We start from the raw sequence: 25,950 nt of genomic DNA, 5'->3' as shown, positions 1-25,950 counted from the left end.
TGTGGCTGGAGCTTCATCAATGCGGTGGCTTTCTCCAGAGCAGCTCCCCTGGAGCAGGCAGCCCACAGGACAACTTGGGAGAAAGTAGCAGCTTCCCGCCCCCAAACGATCGTTGGGAACCCTCTTGTCCAGCAGGCTTGTGACTGGAGGAATGATTTGCAAAAGCTGCTGCTGCTGCTGGCTTTCTCTGGCTCTTCAGCCAGCGATTCTAACAGATAGGGGAAGGACACTCGGACTTCACTTCCCAGGTAAACTTGTGAAAACAATCAAGTGTTCTCCACGAGAAGGAAGTCACTTGAAGAGTTGTGGACATTTTCTGTCTGTACTCAAGTTAATTTTAAGGTCATAACCCAGATACCCAACAGGAACGTATCTTCCACTCCTAGTGGTGCGCTCAGGTCCTCAATATCCATGGTTCATATGTGGCACCACTGAGATATGGTATAGAGAGCCAGTGGTCAGTGTCAGACCCAGGTTCAAAACCATTCTCTGCCATAGAAGTTTGGTGGGGGACCTTAAGCCAGTCACACCCTCTCTGCCTAATCTAACTCACAGGATTGTTACGAAGATAAATTAGAGGAAAGGAGAATGACGTAAGCCACTAAGGATTCCCACAGGGGAGAAAGAGTATAAATGAACTAAATAGAGAAATAATAAATTATATATTGCCATTTATCAGATCTTACTTTGTTCTTCCTTAAAGAGCTCAGGGTTACATGGGCTCCAGTACAGATGGGCTCCTGTACTATCTATCATATGATTCTTAGAATGAGCAAGCAGGGGACCTATAGACTAGCAACCCAATGCACAGAGACACCATTTCTGTAACTTCTCCCCCCTAAAATATACAGAGGATAAATCACATGAGCACGGGGTGTTGTGTGATTGATTGTGGTACAGAATCATAAATCTTTTAATTGTATAGTGAAGAATAGGGTGGGGGCGGTATCCAGAGAATAGCAGACGGTAGCTGTGGTTATATATAAGCAGTGCTAAATCTGCTTCACAAATACAAGATGTGTAGTTGGAATATTCTGCAGCCAGCAGAAGAGAACATGTGCACATTTACAAGTGTACACTAGAAATTAGGTACTGGATCTTATGACTCTCTTCTGGTAAATCTTCCTTCAAGGAAGAAATACTTTCTCCAATTGAGAATATTTTTTCTAGTGGATAGAAACTTCCTAAATGGAAGAAAGTCTATCTTTGTTGAAGGAGTTTTCTGTGTTGAAGGAAGTCTTGGTGAGAGTCATAAGATTTAATCCTATGTGTGTATGACTCACACTGGAGGTACTGGATCAAGATTTGCCTTTAAAAAAAAGATTTAAATGTGACTGAACACACATTAATGTGAGGAACATTTCTGATCCAGAAACTATCTTTCAACTTCAGTGAGCATTATTGTGATGCTAGAATGCATAAGACACATAGAACTCTATAACCATATTTTATGTACAAGACATTAAAGCACATTTGAGAAAAACATTCAGTTTCATCAATGATGTAAATCCTGCAAGAGATAGCAGCAGGAATAAAGAGACTTACAATGCAATTCTAAGCAGAATTACCCCAGTTTAAGTCCAGTTAATGGGCTTCGATTAAAACAATTCTACATAGGCACATACTATTACTAAGAGCAATCATCATTGTGAAAATACTTGTAATCTTAAAAAAAAGATTTGAGACCAGACTTCTGACATAGTTGCTGTGTAACATTATCTACAATACTGACATCTATGTGTAAAAGCATACCAAGAACACTGGCATAAAGAACTACCAAAACTCTATGAGTACTAAATATTGAGATAGACATGCAGTGACCAGCATGGTTCTATTACTATTGGATAATATCTACATAACATAGTTACTAGATAGTGGCTGTATTCAGACAGTCCTTTAGCTTGTCTGCTTTTCTCCCACTTGGTGTGATGTCTGAACTGGGTGCATTAACAAATTGTTTACAAGTCTCATTTGTGGGCAAGAATCAAAGTGAAATGTGTTGAAGTACACATGACAGACTGCGTTTAGTTCTCAACTAGGAGATCTTCAGTGTCAGTACAGTGCATAAGGGAGGAGAAAGAACCAAACAACCCACAGTTGCCTGGTTTGCTCATGCAACCAGCATGTAAAGTAATAATTACTACTTTCAAGTGGAGATGATCCCTGTTGCAGACTTACTGCCTCTGCAAATGGTTCCACAACACAACATTCTCACGGGTATTCTCTGTCCTTATCCTTCCCACACATCTCACTGTCCCCTCCTCTCTGCTCCAATCAGGAGTATCTATACCTTGACATTGTTATGATGCCATAGCAAAATAGAAACTACAAATATATAAAAAGCTTGCCAGTGACAAGAGGGAATGTTGAGCACAAGAAGATATTTAAAAATAATGGTGCTAATGTGAGTGTAGAGGTTTGAAAATCCAATTTCCTGCTCACAAAATCTTTCCAGAAGTATTTTACCAAAGTAGGCTAAGGAATATATGTTCTATGTGAGGCTGCTCTTGAAGAGTGTCCTGAAGCTACAGTTGGTACAGAATGCTGCAGCCAGAATGTTGACTAGAGTGGGTCACAGGCAACATATCACTCCAGTCTTATTTCATCTACACTGACTCCCAAATTGTTTCCTGGCTCAATTTAAGGTGCTAGTATTGACCTTTAAAGCTGTACGTGGCTTGGGACCAGCATACCTTAAGGACCACCTTCTCCATATGAACCTGTCCATCCACTCAGATCATCTTTGGAGGCCTTGCTTCTGTTGCCCCTACCATCTGAGGCTAGACAGGTGGCACCCTGAGAAAGGGCGTTCTTAATCATGGTACCAACACTTTGGAACTCCCTCCCCAGGAAGATTAGTTTGTTTCCTCTGTCATTGTCCTCCACCAGCAGGTGAAGATGTTCCTATTTCATCTGGCATACCCCCAGTAAAATCGTATTGGCATTCCTCCCTGGTTGGGTTTGTATATTTTATTGTTAAATACTTACTGATACATTTTAATGTTGTAATGTTTTAAATGTTCTAATGACTGATGTTCACTGCCTTGGGGACCCTATTTGGGTGGAAAGGTGGTATATAGTTTTTAAACAAATAATAAATATCACAGCAAAGCAGGGAAAACCTGGAAAACAGATTCTGCATGGTATCTCTATAATAAAAAAAAGTTAGGTTTGGAAAGCAAGGCAGAATGAACTATCTGTGTGGAAGCAGCCGGTAATAACGCTTCAGAATTCTCAAAGTGCTCTAAAAAGTTACATCAAAGATTTGGTTTTGTATTACAATCCTAATTACCCTTTACCTGGATGACAGCTTTTTTATCAGCCTTTGGTAAATTCTTTGCTTGGTGTTCTGCCTCCTCCCATTCCCTCATGACCTGCCCGAACAAAGAGACAATGAGGACATTTTATTATAATTATATATTGCCTTGAGGAGTTTTGCTGGGAATGGGTAGAGGATTAGAAAATACAATGGATTTGATAACAAGCCTTCACATTTATTATATTTTGATCAATTTTAATATAAAAAACTATTAAAAGTATTGCTTACATTCTTCTGTTTAATCATCTCTGTGAAGTAGATTAGACTGACAAAGTGTCAATAGTTCATCTAAACTGATACAATTCTAAACATAAATTAGATTTCATATGCACAGGTGCTTAGAAAATAATTTGGAGAGGGTCGTAACGAACATATTATACCACTGGAAGTGCTTTAATTCATTTTTCACTCATGTGGATTTCATATTGAGGTCTGAGTTCACACTAACAAATAAGGAAAATGATGGGAAAACTAAAACTTTTAAGCCTACTATTAATGTTATAAATTTCACATATAAATTTTTGTAATCTGTTTTGCCTCACTTGATGCCCTGCCACAACAGCCTTTGGAATATGGAAGTAAAAAAAGAGAAAATCTATGCAATGAGAAGCTTTTGCTAAAAATGAAAGTTCAAGGACATAAATTAAGAAATTAAGTTGCTTTGTCTAATGGTCTGTCTCTTTTAAGACTGAACCTGTGCCATCAATTCAAAGATGATCCACTAATGAGTTAGGAACCATAGACTTCACCACTATGTTGTATTGGATTCCTGCTAATGCTATGTCTTTGTAAACTTGTATCTATTTACCCTATGGCATTGTTTATGGAAATGTTCTTGATATTGACTGTACTAATCTCACACTGTGTAATCCGCCTTGAGGCTCAGTGAGAAAGGCGGATAAATGACTCAATCAATCAATCAATCAATCAATCAATCAATCAATCAATCCAATCAATCAATCCAATCAATCAAATAAACATCCTGCCAATGGTATCACCCACCTCCATCTTCATCATTCTAAAGCACAGTGAATTACATTAAGTATTTAAGCAATGGTCTATATCCTCCTTTTATCAGTCTTCTCAATGAAACTGATATCTAACAGGTTTACTTTACAAATGCTCAATTTCCTGTTTTTGTTGGTGTTTTAAAAATAAGTATAAGTCTTCACCATACAATGTTTTTTTGTCTTGTAAACCTACTCTGAAATGTAAAATCAAAGGCATTTAGCTAACCCACACTGTGGAAGCCAGCTTTACTGCCAAGGTGGTATGGCCGTATTTTACTTGAGTACGTTTTCACAGTCTCTTATCTCCTCAAATGTTTAAGAATGAGTAAGGTAAGATTATAAAATGGCAGCTCACATGGCTGGTCAGAAGACATGTACATTTGTAGATCAGGAGTTCAACTCTGGTACCAGGATGATAAATAGTTTTTGGAACCTGAATAGCATGATTATCTTTAAAAATAAAATGATTATCTTTAAAAATAGCACCATTGCAAGCTGGATATTTTAGAGAGCTATGCTTTTGCCATCAGTAAAATCTGAAAGGTCTATTTATACAAACTGGCCAGGAAGACTCATCTGTTTTTGTCTGCAAAATCAAAAAGAGTCCAGTAGCACCTTTAAGACTAACCAATTTTATTGTAGCATAAGCTTTCGAGAATCAAGTTCTCTTCGTCAGATGCATAGTACAGAAACTGGTTAGTCTTAAAGGTGCTACTGGACTCTTTTTGATTTTGCTACTACAGACTAACACGGCTAACTCCTCTGGATCTGTTTTTGTCTGACACTATCAACATTAATCAGTACTACAAAACAAAGAAACAACATCATTTCCTTTTTCAAGATGCAGCAGCTTAGAGAACTATACATATTTTTTAAAAATCCTTAATAACTATAGAAAAAACAAATCATAGTAACACAAAGAAATAACACTCAAATGAAAAAAATAACATTCTTAAAAAGTAAGCCAAAATGATATCCCATATGAAAACACAAAGCTATCACAACCATACACATTTATAGCACTTTAAAAGACTTGACTGCTTCATGCCATAAAAATAACAAATTTCGGACCAGGACCACGGTTTAAAGAAGTGAATCATTTCAAAGCCAAGCAATCCTCAGAATTCAGGACACACCACATGACATAGAAGTGGAGGGGGGAATAGGAAGGTTAAGAAGTAACAAAAATGTAATTCACTATTAAGACAAATTCTAAATCACACCAATTCCATTAGAGTTCAAGTTTATATATAGAGTGTATATTAAACACAATTTAAGAATCATTATCGATACTACTTTATAGAAATGCATATGGAGAAGGTCAAGAATATGGCCATTCTTAAAATGTTTCAACATTGTTTTAATATAATGACAGGATATTTGTACTCTTGCCTCCCTCCACAGTCACTGGCAGGTCTTGTCTTGTGAAGCAGCAAATTGCTTTATGCTGCAACGACAACTGTCTGGAAGGGCTCGTATTAGACTAGAAAGCTACAAAGTAGGGATACTTCCTTGTCCCAAAAGCAGAAGATTGAAAATTGAGTTCTAAGGAAAAAGAAAACAGAGCAATTCCCCTTTCTGGCAAGTCTTAGTAGCAAGCAGTATTTAATTAAAATATTTCTATCCTGCCTTTGTACACTGAATAATAGTTGCTAAGAGACATGCAACCCATTCTTAAAATATCTAAGAATATCTAATTCTTTATTGAGATGAAAATTCAATACTACTGATAGAAGCAGAATTGCATAAACAGTTAAGTGACAACTGGGCTGATCTTTTTTTGCATTTTAAGCAAAAAGACCCAAAATTTACACTTTCTCATTTTTTAATGGCATAGAAAGAAAATGAACACAGAAAAATGGCCTTCATCAGAAATTCCTCCCTTGAGCACTACTTCATGTAAAGTCCAGTCATAAGAGACAAGGTTTTTTGAAACTTGCCAAGGAGTTTTTGAAGACTCTTCAAAGAGTCTGTTATCTCATAAGTGATACCTCTTTGGGCCCATGTACATTAATAAGCCCCCAACCCAAATAATTCAGTCATGCTGATCACCACTATGCATCTGTGCCAATGTCATGATTCCTTTCCTGGATAGGAAATAGTTTCACATAATGATGGAGTGAGTGCATTTTGATGCTTGCACATATGTTGAGTAGCTAACACAGGTAGCTAACAAGCACATACAGATCCAGTGAAACACACATGAGAAAACAAGACGCATGATGCTCATGTCCTTTCCTTTCTTATAGTGAAATTCCTATGTAGTAGAAGCGGCCATTATATATATTATACAAGATCACACCTCAGTGTACTCTGGATAAATCTGGAAGACTCTTAGCTTTTCCAGTCATACAATTAAATATACCTTATTTTGAATGTTGTTGGAGAAAAAGGCCATACATTAAATTCATGAGTGCATAAGAACTTTAGAAATTATTTTGAAATAGTCCGGGTCTTCAAATTCACTGTAATCTAAGACTGAGATTATGAACAGGAGATAAATGGCTTTCTGGGGTGCAATCTACAAATTTTGGAGATCTTTCATGACTCTAGGTGGTAAATGGAATTTTAGGCAGCCTCCTCTTCTAGGGTGCCAAATCCCCCAGTGGGGGCAGAGGATCCTCCACTCCCAGCCACTGCCCCCAGCTGCCTCTTACCTCACCAGCAGGGGGGGAAAGGTGTGGGGAATGGGCCTGGGAACTCTGGAGTGCATTGGAGTGTGCTTCAGAGCCCTGGTGTGACAATGAAATGAAGGTTTTTGTGTAGGGGACATGTTGCTTAAAATTGGCAAATTAAGCAAAATGCCCCTGCAAGGATACGCCCCTTCCTGTACACATCCCCCCTTCCACAACCCCTGCCCCATCCCCTAGTTTGGACCCGGGGGACCTGGCAACCCTATCCTCTCCCCATTTGCAATGGCTTCCAATAGCCTGTGGAGGACTTGTTTATAAATATTATACTGACTAGTGGATAAAATCCCGTATTTCTCTCCCAGAAACTTAAAAAACCAGGGACCAAACTTAACATTGAGAATTGGCTGATGTCACAAGGTTTCTGAGATCTGTACATTTTATACATGTATCACAAATGTGTCTACAGAATGTTTCCTTGTTTGTAATGCTACTCGTATGTCCTCACATTTTACTAGTAGTTTGGGGGCTGTTCAGTGGTAGTGTTGCACACTTGGTGGCTGATAGTGGATTAAATATTAAGAACCAATGATCCAGAGGTTCAAAGAGGATGTTATTTATATATTTATATATATTTATATTACATATAGTGTGTGTGTGTGTGTGTGCGCGCGCGTGTATGCACGCCATTAACAAGTAATACAGAGTAGGAACAGGCATGTGCACATTGAAATAACATTAGGGTACAGGATGTTAAACTACAGTGGGAATGGGGATTGCCATTTCTCAGTGGAAAACTAGTTTTTTTTCTTTTTGTATTGAAATAATTTACAAAACAATAAAAAACAACTTTAAAAGTGCACTCCCCTCCTTTACTCTCATTGTGGTACTTTTTCAACTCATTTATGAAATAACATGCTTGTTAAAATACCTGAGTAGACATACAATTTAAGATTTATTTGGTTTTTATTTATTTGGTGTCTTTTCTTCCTGACAAAGTAATTATTGGCCACCACTTCTCCCAAAACAATTATTCTTTTGTCTCCATTGCAAAGTTGTGCTTTGTTACATGTAGTTTTATCCACCACTCCCATTACCCCCCCCCAAAGATCAACTGAGTACAGATGCTCATCTTTGTGTCACAGAAAGAAAACAGGGTTGCACTTAGCCGTAACTGCTGTTTGTCGAGTATCTTCTGCGCACATGCAGACCAGTTATGGAGAGATTTCTCTGGCTTTTAAAATCTGTAAGGAGGCGCTCAGCTTTTACTGTACACGTGCAGGGGTTTCCCTCCAAAACGCAGGTAGTGAGCCAGAGCGCCCCTATTTCCCACAGTTCTCTTGAGACACTTGAAGTATAATACACTACAAGCAAACACACAGCAGGGCCGGAGGGAGGGAATGTGTGCCTGCACAGAAAATACTTGATGAACAACAGTTACAGATTAAGTGAAACCCTGTTTCTGTCGTAGTTCTTCTGTGCAGTCCCACACTGGGAGTATAGTGAGCTATTACCAATGGAGGAAGGTGAGTGGAATCAGCTGAACAAGGAAAGCAGGACATTTGTGTCGATGGAGTAGTGCTTTACAAAGGTGACATTAAGCTGAGGTCTACGTGGCAGTCTGACAGATGTCTCAAAGAGGGACTCTGAGTAGGAATGCTATGGATGAGGCTTCTACCCTATCAAGAGAGCTCTGACCACCATGAGGCAAGGAACTTTTGCCTTCCTGTAGCAGAGTCTAGTAGCTGCCACTATCAATCTGGATAAAGTTTGGGAGGACTCTAGTAAACCCTTATGATGTCCAAAGTAACACAAAAAGGGATCTGGATTTGTGAAAACCTTTCGTCCTGTCCAAGTAAAACAATAAAGCCCTTTCCACATCCAACTTGTGTAAGGTACATTCTGCATCATAAGTAGCATTGGGAAAAAAACAGATAATGTAACCTTTTGTAGAAATGAACTTTTTGAGGCTGGTATGCAAGACAAACTTTCTTCAGAAAAAAATTGAATAAATTGAGGGATAACCTGAAGGGCCATGAGTTCTCCCACCCATCTGACTGTAGTTATAGCAACCAGAAACACCACCTTCCAAGATAATAGGGAAAGGGGCAAGCAGGCATGAATTCAAAGGGTGGTAACATTAATTAAGAGAGAACCAGAGGGAGACTCCATTGAGGAACAAGCAGGGTTCTTGGAGGGAAGGTATTAAAGATACCCTGGAGAAATTGTTTAGAAATGTGGTGAGAGAAAAAAACTGTCTTGCCATCAGTCTTTTCATGAAGAGCTGATATAGCAGCTAAGTGCACTTTCATAGAGGACATAGACAAGCCTTGTTTTTGAAGTGACAACAAGTATTCAAAAATAATTGCTGTAGTAATTCCGCAAGCACACCATGCCAGAAGGTTTGAAAATGTATTGGAACAAAAGCACAGCCTTCCCCAGCCTCTGCTTTAGTAGAGAACAAACAGCCAACTGAGAAAGAGAAAGTGAAACCAAACTATTATACATGCTTTTGGGCCCTAAGAGACCAGGGGAAAATAACTAAACAATTCAATACGGGAACATCGTCAAATTCCAACGTGCCATGATATAACAACTTCCAATGCGCAAGAGAAGGGTGAGAACTGTTTGGGTTTTAACTATGCCATGAAAAGGTTCCATTTGTGACTATAAGAGATGTGCATGGACCATCTGCAGGTATTTGGAATAATCAGAGTCACCTTTTGGGAAATAAGAGGATCTGGCAGGTTCAGTAGCTACATGGTCAGTTTCAGACTGTATTGACGGTCTGGCAATATTGGAAGGTGGAAGCATTAACCCTGGGACAGAGTCCTTAGAGCGGAAAACCATTCGTAGTGTGACCAAAAAGGGGTGACAAGGATGCAGTGAGTGTGGAAATACTAAGTTCTGCAAAATATCCTGGTTATGAGGGGCATAGGTGAAAAAGTTTTAAAAAATCCTTTGGTCCAAAGAACTGGGAGGCAACCCCTAGAGAAAGAGGTCAGTGCCCGCCAGGGAACAAAAGCACCTGGTCTTTGTGTTGCACTGTGTTATAAGAAGGTCCATGATAGGGAATCCCCACTGTTGAAATAGGCAGGATGTACTTGGTATTGATTGCCTATAAGCAGGGCCGGGTTGAGGGGGGGCAGGGGGGGTAGTCTGCCCCCAGCGCCGCCAGGGAGGGGGCGCCGGGAGCAGCTGCCAGCTGCCGAGAGCGAGTGGGTGGCAGCACGGGCAGCCTCCCAGCCCCCCGCGCTGCCTTTCGCCTGCCCCGCAGGACAGGGGGAGGCCGGCTTCCCACGTGCCCCCTGTCCTGCAGGGCAGGCAAAAGGCAGTGCAGGGGACTGCGAGGCCGCCTGCGCCATTCGCCTGCCCCGCAGGACAGGGGGCGGCTGTCCGCCCCGTTCTGCGGGGAGGCGAATGGTGCGGGTGGCTTCCCAGCTCTGCCTGCACATCGCGTGGGTGGCACGCTCTGCCCCACATGATGACATCACAGAAGTGATGTCCTCATGCTGCGCTGGGAGCGTGCACTCACTGCATGCATGCGCAAGGGGCGCCAGCAACCCTAGATCCGGCCCTGCCTATAAGTGCTGAATGTGAAAACCCCTTCTCGGCATATCCGCTCTATCATTCTTCACGCTCATGAAATGTATGGCCTGTGGTATGTCATTGTTTCATATAGCCCATTCCCACAGAGCTGTAGCCAGTACAAAAAGTTAGCATCATTCCCCCTTGCTTGTTCAGATAATATAGAACTGTGGTGTTGTCTGTATGAATCTGAACACCCTTGTTGCACAACATACCTGCAAAAGAAGCAAGAGAATAATAGATTGCTCTGGATCTGGAGTTCTAATTCTGTGGGTGACCACATACACTGAATCGAGTAAGGGATGCAATGAGCAACCTAGCCTAACGTTGAAGCATCAGTGGTTATAGAAATATCAGAGCAGGCTCTCCCAAAAGGGCACTCTCAGGTTGGGGCACCATGACAATGATATGAGTACAGATCTGGATATAGACAATTTCACCTGTTGATGGTAGTCATAGGATTATAGTGGCGTAAAAAGACCAATTTTGTAATAGCCTCATTCTCAGCCAAGCAATACAACAGAGGTAGTAGAGGCCATGAAACCCAGTAGTGTCTGAATTAATAAAGCAGATTGGAAATAAATAGACCAAACAGAGACTGCAGCCTTTGTGTTCTCCCAACAGGAAGGAAGGCCCTGCCCCTGAGAAGGGATCAAGTCTAGCCCAAATGAAGTGTATAGTTCTACTGGGGTAAGGATAGACTTTTCCCAGTTCACCAACAGACCTAGTTTAGAGATGGTATTAAGGACAAGATAAGTATGGTCATTAAGTAGTGGTGCAGATTCTTCTAATAGAAGCCAATCACCCAGGCAGGGGTACACAAAGCAGCCCTTGGATCGGAGGGAAGCAACTACCACTGCAACGCACTTGGTGAATACATGAGGCCAAGTTGAAGGGAAGTACATGTGTACTGAAACATTTACCTCCACACTTAAAATTGTCAGGGTCTTGGCATCCCCCGCCATACTTCAGGGGCTTGACAACCCCCTGACTTGCTTGGTAAGAGCCTGGTCCAAGAACTGGACTCTAATGGACAGTGGACTCTTATGTTAGAGAGAGCTGCGGCTGTCTCCACTGTAAAAGCGTGCAGAGGAGCGGGGGGAGGGGGGCTCCTGAGCTTATCTGCCTGTCTCCAACTTATCTGCTTGCTTCCAGCCTGAGAAGAACTGTTGTCATGGATACATAACCTTGGAACTTCTGAACTTTCTAAAACATCCTCTCTGCTTTCATTCATAGTCGCTTTGCTTTGCTTTTTGACTTACACATACATTGTAACTATTGGGAGATGGGAAGTGGCTGGCAGCTAGGGGGGTGGGAACTGGGCTGTACTTAGAATTCAATATAGGCTTGGGGCTTGGTGCAGAACTTCATTCCTGGCAATGAACCTGTAATGGATTGCTGAACTAGCAGATTATCAATAAAGCTTTAACTCATGCAGTTCTGGACTCATGTAGTGAAGTCACTAAAAGCTACCTGGTAGAACCTGACATTTTTGCCAGGAATCTCTTCCATCCTCTGAGTGCTGAACCTGAGTATCTTGAATCCTATCACCTCAGCCATGGCAGCTGGGAGAGGATATTGGAGCTACAGGGGGAAACCCTTGAAGACCCCGCAGATTTGCGTGGGCCCAGTGCAGATGCGCTGGCTACAGGAGGGGCAAGCCTCCGCTTCAACCTTCCAAGAAGAGGTCCCAGTTATATGGGGTTGCTGGGTCACCCTCCACAGGGATGGACCGCTCAAGTGGCCTCAGCCAGAAAGAGAGCAGAGCAGAGTCGACTGTTGGAAGGGACTCTAGAGCTGGGAGAAGGCATCCTCGAGGGAGAGGAGGATTTGGACAATGAAACAGAGCCAGAGGACATGCTGGGAGCAACCTCCAATGAAGCAGTGCAGGATCTTTGGGTGGAGGTTGGGAAACTCAGATGCAGCTTGTATGAGTTCATGCGGGACATTCAGGACTTCCTGCGGATTGATCAGCTGGGAGACCAGCCACCCCCCCACCTCCAAATGGGCAAGGAGCCCCAGTGATTCCAGATGGGCAAGGGTCCAAGGACCAGCACAGCCTCCGATCCTACTAATCCTGCCAGGTGAAGGGCTGCCTGGAAGGGTCCCATGGCAGCCTCGGTGAAGTGTGCTGGGACCCCAACCCAAACAGATGTTGGGGCTGCACAAGTTGGAAACTTGTTTTGAAGGAGACCCTGAGGAGTTAGGGTACTTCTTAGTACCAGTAGCAGAGTTCCTGAGAGAATGGGACCACACCTTCCCCAGTAATGCAAGCCGGGTAAGTTACCTGAGTTTCCAGTTGTGGGGAGTGGCAGTGAAATGGTATGTTACTCTCTACGCAGCCCAAGCACCAGAACTCCGGAGTGTGAGAGCTTTTCTGCACGCGCTCAAAGTGAAGTATGAGGACCCTCTTGAGGAAGAGAGAGCGAGGACTACGCTAAAGTGCATGAGACAAGGGAACTGGCCAGTGCAAGAGTTTGCTGCAGAGTTCCAGGTGTATGTAGCCAAGGTAGAAGATGCTGAGTTTTTGTTGTTTAGATTTGATTTTTGCCTTTTTAACAGGTGGTTTGGAGGCAGCATGTTCTGGACAGTCAGAGCTGGTGAGTGACATTTCTTGCATTCAGGTGAGCAACCAAGAAGGGTAGCGCTCATTGCCAAATGGGAATCTGATGGGAAACAGTTGGAACCAACAGCCGACATTTGTTCGGATCTGAAGATCTGCCCCCCCCCCCCGAAACTTATGTTTGTGGTTCAGATTGGGCTGGTGGCTCCATCGTGGCAGATGACTTCACTGCCGGGCATATGAGCCTGAGGGAAGTTTCTCTCATAACGCTGTTTTGAGCGAGAAGCTCTGTCACTTCTGGCATTTTGGTGTGAACCTCTGACAGCCAATACATTGTGGGGTCCACCCAGAAAAAGCAGATAAAGATTGCACTCATCAGTGTGAGGCATTTTATTTCACTTTGAGACAGGATGAGATCAACAGAGATACATGAAAGAAGAAATTGTGGTAAGTGAGGAGAAGAGCTAGGTAGAACCTCTCTGGACGGTGGTGAAAGAAGACCTGAGGGAAATAGGGGCACTCAGTCTCACTACCTGCATTTCAGCGGGAAACCCCTGTACATGTGCAGTAAAGGTGAAACACTCCCTTATAGATTTTAAAAGCTAGAGAAATCTCTCCACAGCGGGCCTGCACATGCACAGTCTCAATGTGGGACTGCACAGAAGAATGACAACCAACTAGCTGTTCAAATAAAACATGTACAAGTCATTTTAAATAATATGTAACATTACAGAAAACTAAGAGAAAATGATAAGAAATTAAGGGAGAAGATAATCCATGTTTCTTCCTACTTAATTTTTTAAAAAGCATCTCAATCTCTTATCATATTTGTTTATAAAAACAATTTTGCAGTTTACCTGAGACATCCTTTCACGGTGCTTGGCTTCAAGCATCTCTTTAGCTTTTAGGAAATGGGAATGCTCATTCTCATCACCAGGTGTCTCCAAGTATTTGTCAACAGCATCTGGAGTACTGGGAGCTGTGGTGGGAACTAGGGGTGGGTGGTTATGGAAAAAGTATAGAGGAAAACGATTACTTAAAAGTGAAAGATAAATGCATCTGTATATTTTCAATAGAGTACAATCATTTACAGATGTTAGAAGGCTACATAAGAAGTTACTTTGTGAAGAAAGGATTTACCTTCGTGCAGAAGAAATGCACACAGCAATAAAGATTTTGCCCAAGTAACAAACTGAAACTATTCTAGACTATACAGAATATATGTGAGTAGATTTTTTTAAAAAATGCCTTATTTCAAAAACAAACATGTGCACCAGTACAGAGGAACATGTTTTAAAAGCATCTTCAGGGGCATTTTAACACTTCCATGATACACTTCCATGATACCTGTAGGACTATGTTACAATCTACATATGGTATGTTTTCTATATACCTAAGTTTCAAACAACATAATTAAAAATATTTTGTATTGTATTTTCCTAATCAATACATCCGTACTTTTTTTCCACATCAGACACAGCAGAGATTGATCTATTTCATTCAGAGGCTGAAAAAGCAACGTACTTAAAAACAACAATATTATGAGCCACAGAACAGCAACCAAACTGCCAAATAAGGTCTACACATTGTTGCTTCACCATTAACGAACTACACAAATTCCTAACTCTGTAAACTTAGCCATTTTTTTTGGCCAATAATTGTGGATTTACAAATCTTTTGCCAGAATTTCAAGTAGTGTTACAAAATTACAAGCAGATGTGAAAAGTGACAAGCGTCGCTTTGAATTCAAAAGTCCCGCTGTAAACCACATCTAACCCTTTTTCACAGAATTTCTAGTTTTCAGATTAATCAGATGCAAATTTTCCAGATGTAAAGAAGAACAATGAAACACATTTCTCAAGATAAACATTTCAGCAGATCTACCCATGCAAGACTCTGTATACAAAATTTTTAATCACCAAAGTGGCTGCAATGAGCACAACCCGGGAGGAATACCTCATATATGAATACACATGACATATTTGAAGAAAACATGGGCAGGGAGAGAAGTCTATAAAATATTGCAAGGGACTCTTGTGATTACAAATATTTGAAAGTAGCATTATCCTTTTATTTTGTGTGATTTTTTAAAAAAACAATATATTTAAAGCACAAATATTTCAATTCACGGGATGTCAATCCATTATTGAAAACTGGGCTAAATATATCTGCCATTATATTTGAAACACAGCCCAAACGACAATTTCCAAAAGAGTTCATGGCAGCAGTTTTCCACTGCTGCAACCATGGAACTGGTAGTCATTGTTGAATCTAGACAAGGTCTCGGGTGTTATATCAGTTACTCTTGATAAAGAGGTTATAGAGTTACCTGTTAGACAAACAGCTAGTTTCATTTCAGAGTCTATGTTATGGAACAACACCAATGCTAATTGAACTAGTGGGACTACACATACATGCAAACTTCTGAAATAGCATCCAACAGTAGCCAATTTCCGTGTGTTACATGAAGCCATTCACATTGATCTGAGGACCAACCAATTTATACTCTTAATAGCTCAACAGAACAATAGTACACCTGTTGCTAATGGCTATTCTGTATCTCCTTTCGAAAAATAAATGCACAGTGATTCCTTATCGGCTGAAAGGCAGCAGAGCTGATGTTTATCAGAGAAGCAAATATTCAGGAATATCACATTTTGCTAGCATTCAGAAAACAGTATTTCATATATGGTCAGCAACCCTATTAACTGACTAGTTAATTATCAACTGAGTACCTATCTGAACATGGTTAAATATTCTTCTGAAAATATAAAATCATACACGAAACCAATGCAGAATTGCTGTCAGGGGAACAATTTGTAATCCCCCAACCCTTAAAAACTTTCCCTCCAGGATTCTGTAAGATCTGAGGTGCTTACAACTCTTTCCCCCTTTCAACTGATTCTCTGCACATGGAAGCATCAGTCTTCTGGAGTCTGGATGACTTATACCTGGCCTATGGATAGCTTGGTCCATCAAATGTCCTATTTTGTATACAGAAGCTTAACTTTTTACTTCATTATCTTGTCCTTAAATAGTTCAGGCAGGAATGAGCGCTGCTTGCTCTCTAACCTCGCAGCACTCAGAGGTGGACTTAGGAGTAATCCATTTTTTTCCTACTGACTACCAGCTATAACAAGAATGGCCTGCTGCATCCTACCCTTAAAATAGGTGTTTTTAAAAAGTTGTAGGTACTTTTCTCTGTTTAAAAAGAAAATTACAATTGTAGGTTGATCTCATGGCTCCAGGATAAAAGCTAAATTGAAGAACTGTTCAGTGACTTGTTCAAATTTATAGATACCTTATCTTACGTTGTCAAAAATTACAAGAATATTTACAACTTTTAAAAATAATTGAAAACAAAATTAATTCATTTCTGTAATGAGCATATGGATCAAACCTGTTGACAATTAAGGCATCTTTCTGTTGTTCTACTAAAGAAAATGCTTTAGACATACTCAACCAATCAAGTTGCAAACTCTTTTTCGACCAGTCACATAGCCAATCCTAATTTTGCACGTGCTAAAATCTAAGGCTGCTCTACAAAGACAGCATTACAGTTATCAGGTTGACAAGTAACAAAAACTTCACTGGCATCTACAGGTTAGAGACCATGACACTAGTAATGAGTTATACAGCCTCTTTCCACCCCATATTGTTTTATGGCTTTTAATTAAGAGAAAAACACATGATGAGCTGTGAGTACAACTGCACACAGGGAAAGGTACAGGTAGCTGACACCTAGGATACTGTTGTGGTGCACAGTGAGAGGGAAAGGACAACTACTCTCACCTTGGGTGTGCAAATGTTGAAATGGTATTACAGAACAAAGAAGCCTTAATTAGGAATAGATAAAGGCTAAAGTTCAAGGAGCCCCATGGCACAGAGTGGTAAGCTGCAGTACTGCAGAGCAAGCTCTGCTCACAACCTGACTTCAATCCTGGCGGAAGCTGGGTTCAAACAGCCGGCTCAAGGTTGACTCAGCCTTCCATCCTTCTGAGGTTGGTAAAATGAGTACCCAGTTTCCTGGGGGTAAAGTGTAGATGACTGGGGAAGGCAATGGCAAACCACCCCGTAACAAAAGTCTGTCAAGAAAATGTTGTGATGCAACGTCCCCCGTGGGTCAGTAATGACTTGGTACTTGCACAGGGGACTACCTTTACCTAAAGTTCATGAGATGACCTATTTGTTTAACCTCAAGTCTAACAGAATCAGATTTAAAGCAGAGAGTCTGAGGGCTAACTTTTAGAGTAAGTGGAGCTTGCAATGAGAAGAGCTAATGTTCCCACTACTTATCCCCCCTCCTACCCAGATACCATATGTTTTTCTTAATCAAGCTCACTTCTGGAATCATAATTAGACTAAGAAGGAAAAAGCACCATGGTATGGGAGTTTAGTTTTGCATCGCTTGCCTTATATATGACTGGGACAGACCAAGGTTTAAACAGACACATCTCCCACTATCGTGTATAGTTTAATCGTAATGTAACAAACAGGCTTTTTGTATAGCTGATTTGGAACAATAGCAATAGAAGTGGAGTCTTCTGAAAAAAGATGCACTCATTAATGCAGGGGGTTAATACTGTAGTCACAGTTTTAGACTCTGCCATCCAATGTGCTAAGTGCAGCCATTTGGACTAAAAACAATCAGCACAATCCTAATGTGGATTGCTAATGGGTAGGTTGCGGCTGTGCTCTTATTCTGGCTTTGGTGCTTCATAACTAAACAGGTTAATTTACTTGGGAGTAGAGATGGGCACGAACAGCAATACGAACAAAAAAAGCCACGAACAGCCCAATCTGCTGTTCAAGAACAAGCTGTTTGTGAGACCCCATTCTAAACGAACAGGTGGTCGTTGCAAGCCTCGTTCATTGCTGTTTGTCAAGCCAGACAGTCTGGCACCTGCAATCAATTCCCTTGGCAACTTAGGCAGGGATTGTCTGAACTCCTGCCCTGGAAACCCCAATCTAAGCCCAATTTAGCTTGATAGGCAGGTCTTCCTTTCAAGTGTGGAGCTCCAAATTTGTTACAAGAAAGCAAAGACCATGGGTGAGGGAGGCTCCCAGCCCTAGCTAGTCTTTGCAGACAGTGGAGAGGGAGAGAGACAGCCGCTGTTGGCATTTTGATAGAGAGACACGGAGAGTGCATTGGAGCTTGAATTTTCTTTGTGTGTGGTGGGATATGGATCTACCTCTTCAGGTTCCAGGGCTGCTGCTAGGCTCTGGGGAACAAGCTATTATTTACTATTGGTACCTTTCCTGCTGCCTCCTCAGGTAAGGTTTCTGGGAGTGGTGCAGTAGGGATCTACCCCTTCAAGTTCCAGGGCTGCTGCCAGGCTCTGGGGCCAAGCTATTATTTATTATTGGTACCTTTCCTGGTGCCTGCTCAGGTCAGGTATCTGGGAGTGATGCAGTAGGGATCTTGACCAAGCTTGGATGATGGCTGGAGAAGAGCCTGTTGGCCCCCACGAACATGTTCGTGAACAGGTCATGCTCATAAGTGTTCATGAGTCCCTGTTCGTGGATGGCAATGAACAACAAAGATCATGTTCGGGGTTTTTTTTCTGTTCGTGCCCATCTCTACTTGGGAGTAGAAAAGTTAATATGCAGCAGGTTTCTCTTTCTGGGGGAAACATGATACATGGTATAGAGAACGCTGAGACTTTCTCCCTTTCCCAAAACTCTCGAACATTAGAGGGGGGGCACAGATATTTCTTCACACAGTACACAGTTCTAGTGAAACTCATCCCAAAAGACATGATGGTCACTACTACTGACGGCTTTAAAATGGGATAAAGCAAATTCAAGGAGAATTAACCCTGATAGCTTGGTGAAACCTACACGTTCAGAAGCAACAGACATCTGAATATCAGTTGTGAGAGGCAGCAACAGGGGGCATTTTCATGCCTCTACTTCTGGTAGTTTTAGGACATCTGGCTAGCCATTGTGAAAAAACAGATGCTAGAATATGTGAACCATTGGTCTGATCCAGCCAGTTCTTTCATATTATGTTTTAACTGCATCATTCTGTGTAAACAGGGCCTCTTCATAAAAGCTTTTCAAACAACACACACAGTTTAACAATCTATTGTAATAATCCAAGTATCCGTCAGTAGTAATTGACAGAGTTGTCAGTTTTGTGCTCAAACTGGCTTCCTTTAAAGGTTATGACTGAAAAATTAGAGAAGGAATGCCCCCATTGACAGAAATACTTATGCTCTAATGACAAAATGTTCTTATACATAATTGCTTTTCTATACTGATTCAACAGTGTATGGATTGCCAGTACAAAATCTGGTGCTTTATATTTGCTGTACCACATGAATTGACTATTTTAGAAAAAAATGTTATTTCAGGTTTACCTACCAATTCTGTTATCAGTCAAGATGTGTAGCCATGAACAGTTCTTTTGCCCCTAATTCAGCAAACTTATTCACAACCTCCTTGGAAGATTCTTTGTATGTAATTAGTACTATGTTTCTTTTTCCAGGTATTTATTAATATATAAATGATATACCAATGATATCTTCATCATATTTCTGGTTTGGATAACCTTCAAGAATTTGTCTCATGGATTTCTACTAGAGATGGGCATGAACCGGGAAAATGGTAGCAGTTTGTGCTTCATCGCGTTTCATGAATAATAAACCATAAACCTACACTGACTTGCCTGGTTTGCGAACTGGTTCATTTGATTTGAATGGCCCCCTTGACAGTCAGAGATGCTAAATTCACAGGGAGTCTTCAGCAGGCTATCCTCCAGCCACCCTCGAGGTTTGGCAAAGATTGGATTTTGGATGTCAAAGTTATAGACCCCCAAAGCGGGTGCCCCCACGAAAGTTCCATTAGATATGAGAGCCATGAATGCCAATTGACTTGCATTGGATCCATTGAAACAGACTGCAGCACCAAAAAGTTGCAATGAAAATGTGGCATGGAGTTAGAGAATCTTCTTCTGAGAATGGAATGGGGGCTCCCAGAGTGGAATGACGATCCCTATGACCAGCTAAACTGCTCTAGGCCTGGAATGATGGTATCTGGGAACAGATAAACTGCTCTGACTTCCATTGGCTCCATTGAAATACATATTGCAGCACCAAAAAGTTGCAATGAAAACATTGAATGGAGTTAGAGAATCTTCCTCTGAGAATGGAATGACGGCCCCCAGAGTAGAATAACAGATCCTGGTAGCAGAAAAACTGCTCCGGGGCTGGAATGGGGACAGAAGTAGGGGACAGTCAAGGAGATGTTCTTGGGGAGACAGGAATATTCTTTTAAAGGACAGGAGAACAATCTATGAGAGGAAGTTAATCTTGGGGGGAAGAGTTGATATTCTTTGGGGAGACAGGAATATTCTGTACAGGAAAGGAAAGAGGGGATCCATGAGGGAAGGTCAATCCTGGGGGGAAGGTAAGGTTGCCAGCCTTTAGGTGGTGGCTGGAGATCTCCTGGAATTATAACTGATCTCCAGGTGACAGAGATCAGTTCCCCTGGAGAAAATGGTTGCTTTAGAGGATAGACTCCATGGCATTATACCCTGCTGTGGTCCCTCCCTTCCCCAAATCCTGCCCTCTCCATGCTCCCCCACGTATCTCCAAGAATATCCCAGCGTGGAGCTGGCAACCTTAATTCTAAGGCATTATACCTTGCTGAAGTCCCTCTCTTCCGCAAACCCCACCCTCTCCAGGCCTTCCCCCCCCCACGTCTCCAGGAATTTCCCAACCCAGAGCTGGCAACCTTAACTCTATGGCATTATACTATGCTGAAGTTGCTCTCCTCCTCAAACCACCCTCCCGTGCCCCCCCCATCTCCAGGAATTTCCCAACCTGAAGCTGGCAACCCCACGGGAGAGGTTCTCAAAATAATAATAAAAGACTCCTCAGCTGAGTAACCCGCTAGGCTTAGCCCCTAAGCCTGGCTGTGAAACAGAAGCAGGAGCTGCAGAGCCCTGAAGCACCAGAATGTCAAGCACAAGCTTCAAATAGCTCCGTCTGTGACTGAAAATCTAAAAACAGTTCCTCCCTGTCTAACTGCCTGCTGGAAACTGAAACCACTCACCTGAGAGCTGGGGGTTATACTCCTTCATAGAGCAGGATGGGAGCTCTCTGGTGGGCAGCTAGAGCTGCCTATCAAGCTTTGGAGGGCTGACATTGGTGTTCCCAGGGCTGCAGAAGGTCTGCAGAAGTCCATCCCCTCTGTTGCTTAGGGAATAGATTGATCAGCTCCAGGCTGTCTGCAGTGACAAACCAAAAAATGAACCACTGTAAAAATCATAGCGGTTCATCAGAAATGTGCTCCAATGAACCGCTGATTCGTGAACCACGAACTGACCTGGTTCGTGATGAACTTTGGTTCGCATTTTGGTTCGTGCCCATTTCTAATTACTACCATACATACTATTAAATTTACATGTCAACATGACAAGAAAGCTCTCTCTCTTGGACACTGAGGTGGTCAGAGAAACCCCTTTAACTGTACATTAACCCCCCTTATAGGAATTCACTATTACATTATACTACTTTTTTCCCCATCCTGGCTAGATTATGTATTTGAGGCTTCAAAGAAACTTAACACTATATAAGTATCACATTCAGAAAAGGAGATTAGGTAAACAACTTTTAGACAGACGTTATCCAAATACCCAGCTGTAAGCTGCTTTTCAGAATCACATTTCCTATGTTTTTCACTATACGCATTTGTCCTATTCCATCCAAAGAATAATAAACATTGGAATATGGTTAAGCATGTACCTTGATGTAATGATTTCCCCTTTATTGGTTTTAGAAGAACTAAGAATTTTTGGGATCTTGCCATTTGTTCTGGTATCAATCACACAACAACAAAAATTGGTCTTAGGTCATTATAAATGCGAGGGGTGTTCTTTTTCTTGAGAGATAAAATATTTTGAACAGCTACAAGGTCACTCTGTGTTGCACCATTTCCCCAACTGTAATACTAAAGACATATATTTTAGTTCACATGGCTTAATATATGTTGGTATGAATGTCCACTCTATTAGAACACATTCCATGGAACACCCCTTTCACATTCGAGCTACGGCTACAGAAGTATTACCAGTTGCACATTTTGTAGGGAGGGAAAGGCATACAAGTACTAATTTGCAGGGTTTTTTCCACTGGAAAAATGATTTCATATTTTAATAGAGCAAATGTCCATAAACTGTTTGTTACACATGGAGGTGGAATAGATTTATGGGTTTAAGTATTACATACCATATGACCTCAATTCCAATTTGATTTAGCCTGTTTATTATGCACCATATAAATTAACCATATTCCAATATGAGGAATACAGCAAAACAGTAACTTTACAATTGTCTTTCCCCCTATGAAATCTGGTTTTCTTATGATCCTAATTTTGTCCATATTTATGTATGATACATGTATTAGTGATGTTCCTTTTTTCTTCAAATTACACACACACATACATACACAGAGAAACATTTTTAGTAAGTGGTCTTTTTAAATGATTACTTTTTCCATTACACTGACATTCAGTAATAGGTGTGTGATCTGGGTAATGTGGGTCCAGGTTTCAAAGATTTAAAAAAATCTGTACCCTTGCAATTCGGGTTAGGGAATCTCAGATTTAACCCATCATTATTCCCTATGGGGAAATATATCAAGGAGGCTGGGGGGAGCATTTTTAAATTAAACTCCACCAAATTTGCAGAGAACTTACTCCTGACTCTCCACTAAAGATCCACCAAATTTCAGGTGCATCGGACCTTGCATTCCAATTCTGTGGGTCCCTGAACAAGCTGCCCCAGCTACTCTCCATTGTTTCCTATGGAAGAAACATTTCTAAGGCCTTTAAACTACATGGCTTGTCCTCACCCTCACCCTGCTTTGAATCCTCTGGTTCAACATTAATACTCTTGTAAGATTAGCCAACAGAGCCCAGCAGAACCAAACTGCAGCAGGGGGAAACAGAGTTGCACTTACCTGTAACTGTTGTTCATTGAGGTCTTCTGTGCAGGGACACATGGGGCAGTGCATGTGCAAGCCTGCCAACCAGCGGATTTTACAGCTTTTTCTCTAAGAATAGGTGGTCTCCTCCAAGAGCACTTGCGCAGTGGTTTCCCACCAAAAATGCCCACGCTGTAGGTGAGCATGAACCCTGACCCTCAATTTCTCCTTTGTCACCAAACCCTCCAAGGTGAAAAATGACAGGTATATAGCGGGGCAGGAGGGAGGATGTGTGCACCTTTACAGAGACGTTAGTGAACAACAGTTACAGGTAAGTGCAACTCTGTTTTCATTTTCGGTCTTTTTGTGCAGTCCCACATGAGAGTTTAGCAAGCTGCTTACCAGGAGGAGGGTTGACTCTTCACTGGAATAACAATTGAAAAACTGCTTGACCCACTGCTGCTTCTTTCCTGTTGAACACATCCAGGACATAGTACTTCATGCAAGTATCAGCAGATTCCCATGTTGCAGCTTTGCAAATCTCATGTAGTGGAACAGCTTTAAGAAGTGTTGCTGATATCGCTTGAAACATTTGGCTAAAGGTTCAAATGGGGTCTTCATCAACTTAGCTAGTACCAACTGTAGGGACTACTGTGGCACTATTTGAGTAACTGGTGGAAACATGTTACTCCGTCCCTTCATGAACATTTTAGACATATAATATGAAAATATAGTTTTTCCGTCTATTGGGGAGTGGAAGGCTGAAATAGCCACCATGTGGACTTCAACAGATGAGTTGGATAAAACTTTTTTTAAAGCCGCAAGTTATTCTAACACTGTAGACAGGGCACAGGTACAAGGATTAACTCCTTTAGCTCCCATCCAAGTTTCAAAGCTAGACCATTTTCTAGTATAAGATAATCTAGTGTTAAGCTTTCTGGCATTTATAACTTCTGCCACCTCATCAGGCAGATTATCCATTAAAGAATTAGCCATGCGGCCAAATTCAGTCTGGAGATATCATGGTACTTGATTCCTTCATAAAACAGGAGATCCAGTACCTTGGGAAGCAGAAGGTATTGCCCTTCAGCAATCCCCAGTAGTCATTGAAACCACGGCTGTCGTGGCCAGAAAAACACTATTACAATATATGTGGTCTGTTCTGCTTGCATTATCCCCACTACATGTGATATCAGTGGGATAGGAGGGAACGGACCTTTGGACACTTACCGTGAAGGGTCCTTCTCCTCTGAGGTCAGGAGGACATCTTGGGTTATTCCCATCAACCAATCGAAGAGGCAGGAAGTTGAAATCTTCCTTTTCCTTGGTGTGTGGGACCACCCTCTCTCCTCTCAGTTCAGGTGACTCCCCATAGCAGTGTAATTTATTTATTTATTTATTTATTTTATTTTATTACACTTCTAGACCGCCCTCCTGTCAGACAGGCTCAGGGTGGTGACCTAAGACTTTGAAGCCCAACCTGAAACTACAACTATGAACTATATTCCTAAATTGAACTGTTAAAGAACAGAACAAATAAACAAGATTAGAATAGAAATGTAGTTAGAAGAAAACAGGTGAAGATCTTGGGAGGGAAAGATGTCCTCCTGACCTCAGAGGAGAAGGACCCTTCATGGTAAGTGTCCAAAGGTCCATTCTCCCTCTGAGGCGGAGGACATCTTGAGAACTCCCAAAGCAATTTGCTATGACCTGGGTGGGATAAGATCTTTGTCTTCTACTATGTGCTGGAGCACCCTTCTGCTGAAGGTTGCGTCTGCCGATGCGCAAGTGTGTAGGTAGTAATGTTTGATGAAGTTAGACAAGGATGACCTTGTGGCTGCTTTGCAGCAATCTTCTACCAACGCATTCTTACGAAGAGCTGCGTTGGTTGCGGCGCTTCTGGCCGAATGTGTTGTAATACCAAATGGAATGGTAAGTTTGTGGGCTTTGTAAGCCCTCTTTGATGCAAGTCGTGATACTGTAGGCAATTGCCGCTGAAGACATACGCTGATCTAGTTTTGTAGGAGCAACACTGACGAACAGTGCATATGTCTATTGTATATTCTCTGTTCTGATTAAGTAGGCTTTCAGAGTTCTCCTCATGTCTAGGTTATGCCACTCCCGTTCCTTAGGGTGTTTTGGATTTGGGCAAAAAGACAGCAAGACAATTTCTTGGAAACGATGAAATTTGGAATATACTTTTGGTAAGAAAGTTGGATCCGTCCTCAGTACGACTTTGTTCTTATGGAAGATGCATAGATCTGATTGAATAGATAGAGCACCCAATTCACAGATGACATGTCGATGTTATGGCCACTAAGAAAATAACCTTCAATTTTAACCATCTCAGGGAGATGTCCCTTACCGGTTCAAAAGGGGCTTTAAGTAAGGGCTGCCAGAAGTACCTACAGTCGCCATGTAGGAAAATGAATTGATGGTGGATTCAGTAATGAGGCACCTCAAAGAAATTTCCAGACATGGGGTGAAGGGTGAGAGGCTTCTTCTACACAGTAGGAATGACAGTATTGATTGCTGCTACTTGTTTTTCAGCATGGCAGGCTCAAATCCCCTATTTAGACCCTCCTGTAGAGATCCTAGGATGCTTCCCAGGGACAATCTCAGTGGGTCTATCCTCTTACGTCAACACCACCGGGTGAAGGCCTTCCAAGTTGAATTGTATATTTTAATGGTGGATTTCTTTCTGGAGGCTAAGATAGTATCAATGATCTCTGTTGAGTATCCCCTCTGTTGAAGACACTCCCGCTCAATCTCCAACCTGTCAGAGCCAGCCACTCGGGATGTGTGTGCCATATCAGACCCTGAAGTAGCAGGTCTGGTCGAATTGGAAGACAAAATGGAGGCATAATGGACATTAGCTGTAAAGTTGAGAACCACGGCCTCCTGGGCCACC

At 41.7% G+C, this 25,950-nt stretch overlaps 1 protein-coding gene across 4 annotated transcripts in view; it reads right to left on the bottom strand.

The window, feature by feature from the left end:
- Positions 1–25,950, bottom strand: part of APP (amyloid beta precursor protein) — a 262,122-nt gene that overhangs the window by 87,069 nt on the left and 149,103 nt on the right. For all 4 annotated transcript variants that reach the window (XM_054973138.1, XM_054973139.1, XM_054973140.1 and 1 more), the window contains 2 exons: positions 13,968–14,101; positions 3,300–3,374 (listed from right to left, as the gene is read on the bottom strand). In XM_054973138.1, the coding sequence (XP_054829113.1) occupies positions 3,300–3,374; positions 13,968–14,101 (209 nt within the window). The remainder of the gene's footprint in view (positions 1–3,299; positions 3,375–13,967; positions 14,102–25,950) is intronic.

Source organism: Eublepharis macularius, chromosome 3 (genome assembly GCF_028583425.1).
Source record: "Eublepharis macularius isolate TG4126 chromosome 3, MPM_Emac_v1.0, whole genome shotgun sequence".
NCBI lineage: Eukaryota > Metazoa > Chordata > Lepidosauria > Squamata > Eublepharidae > Eublepharis > Eublepharis macularius.
The sequence above is the reverse complement of the archived record's forward strand: the minus strand, read 5'-3'. Positions and strand labels throughout refer to the sequence as shown.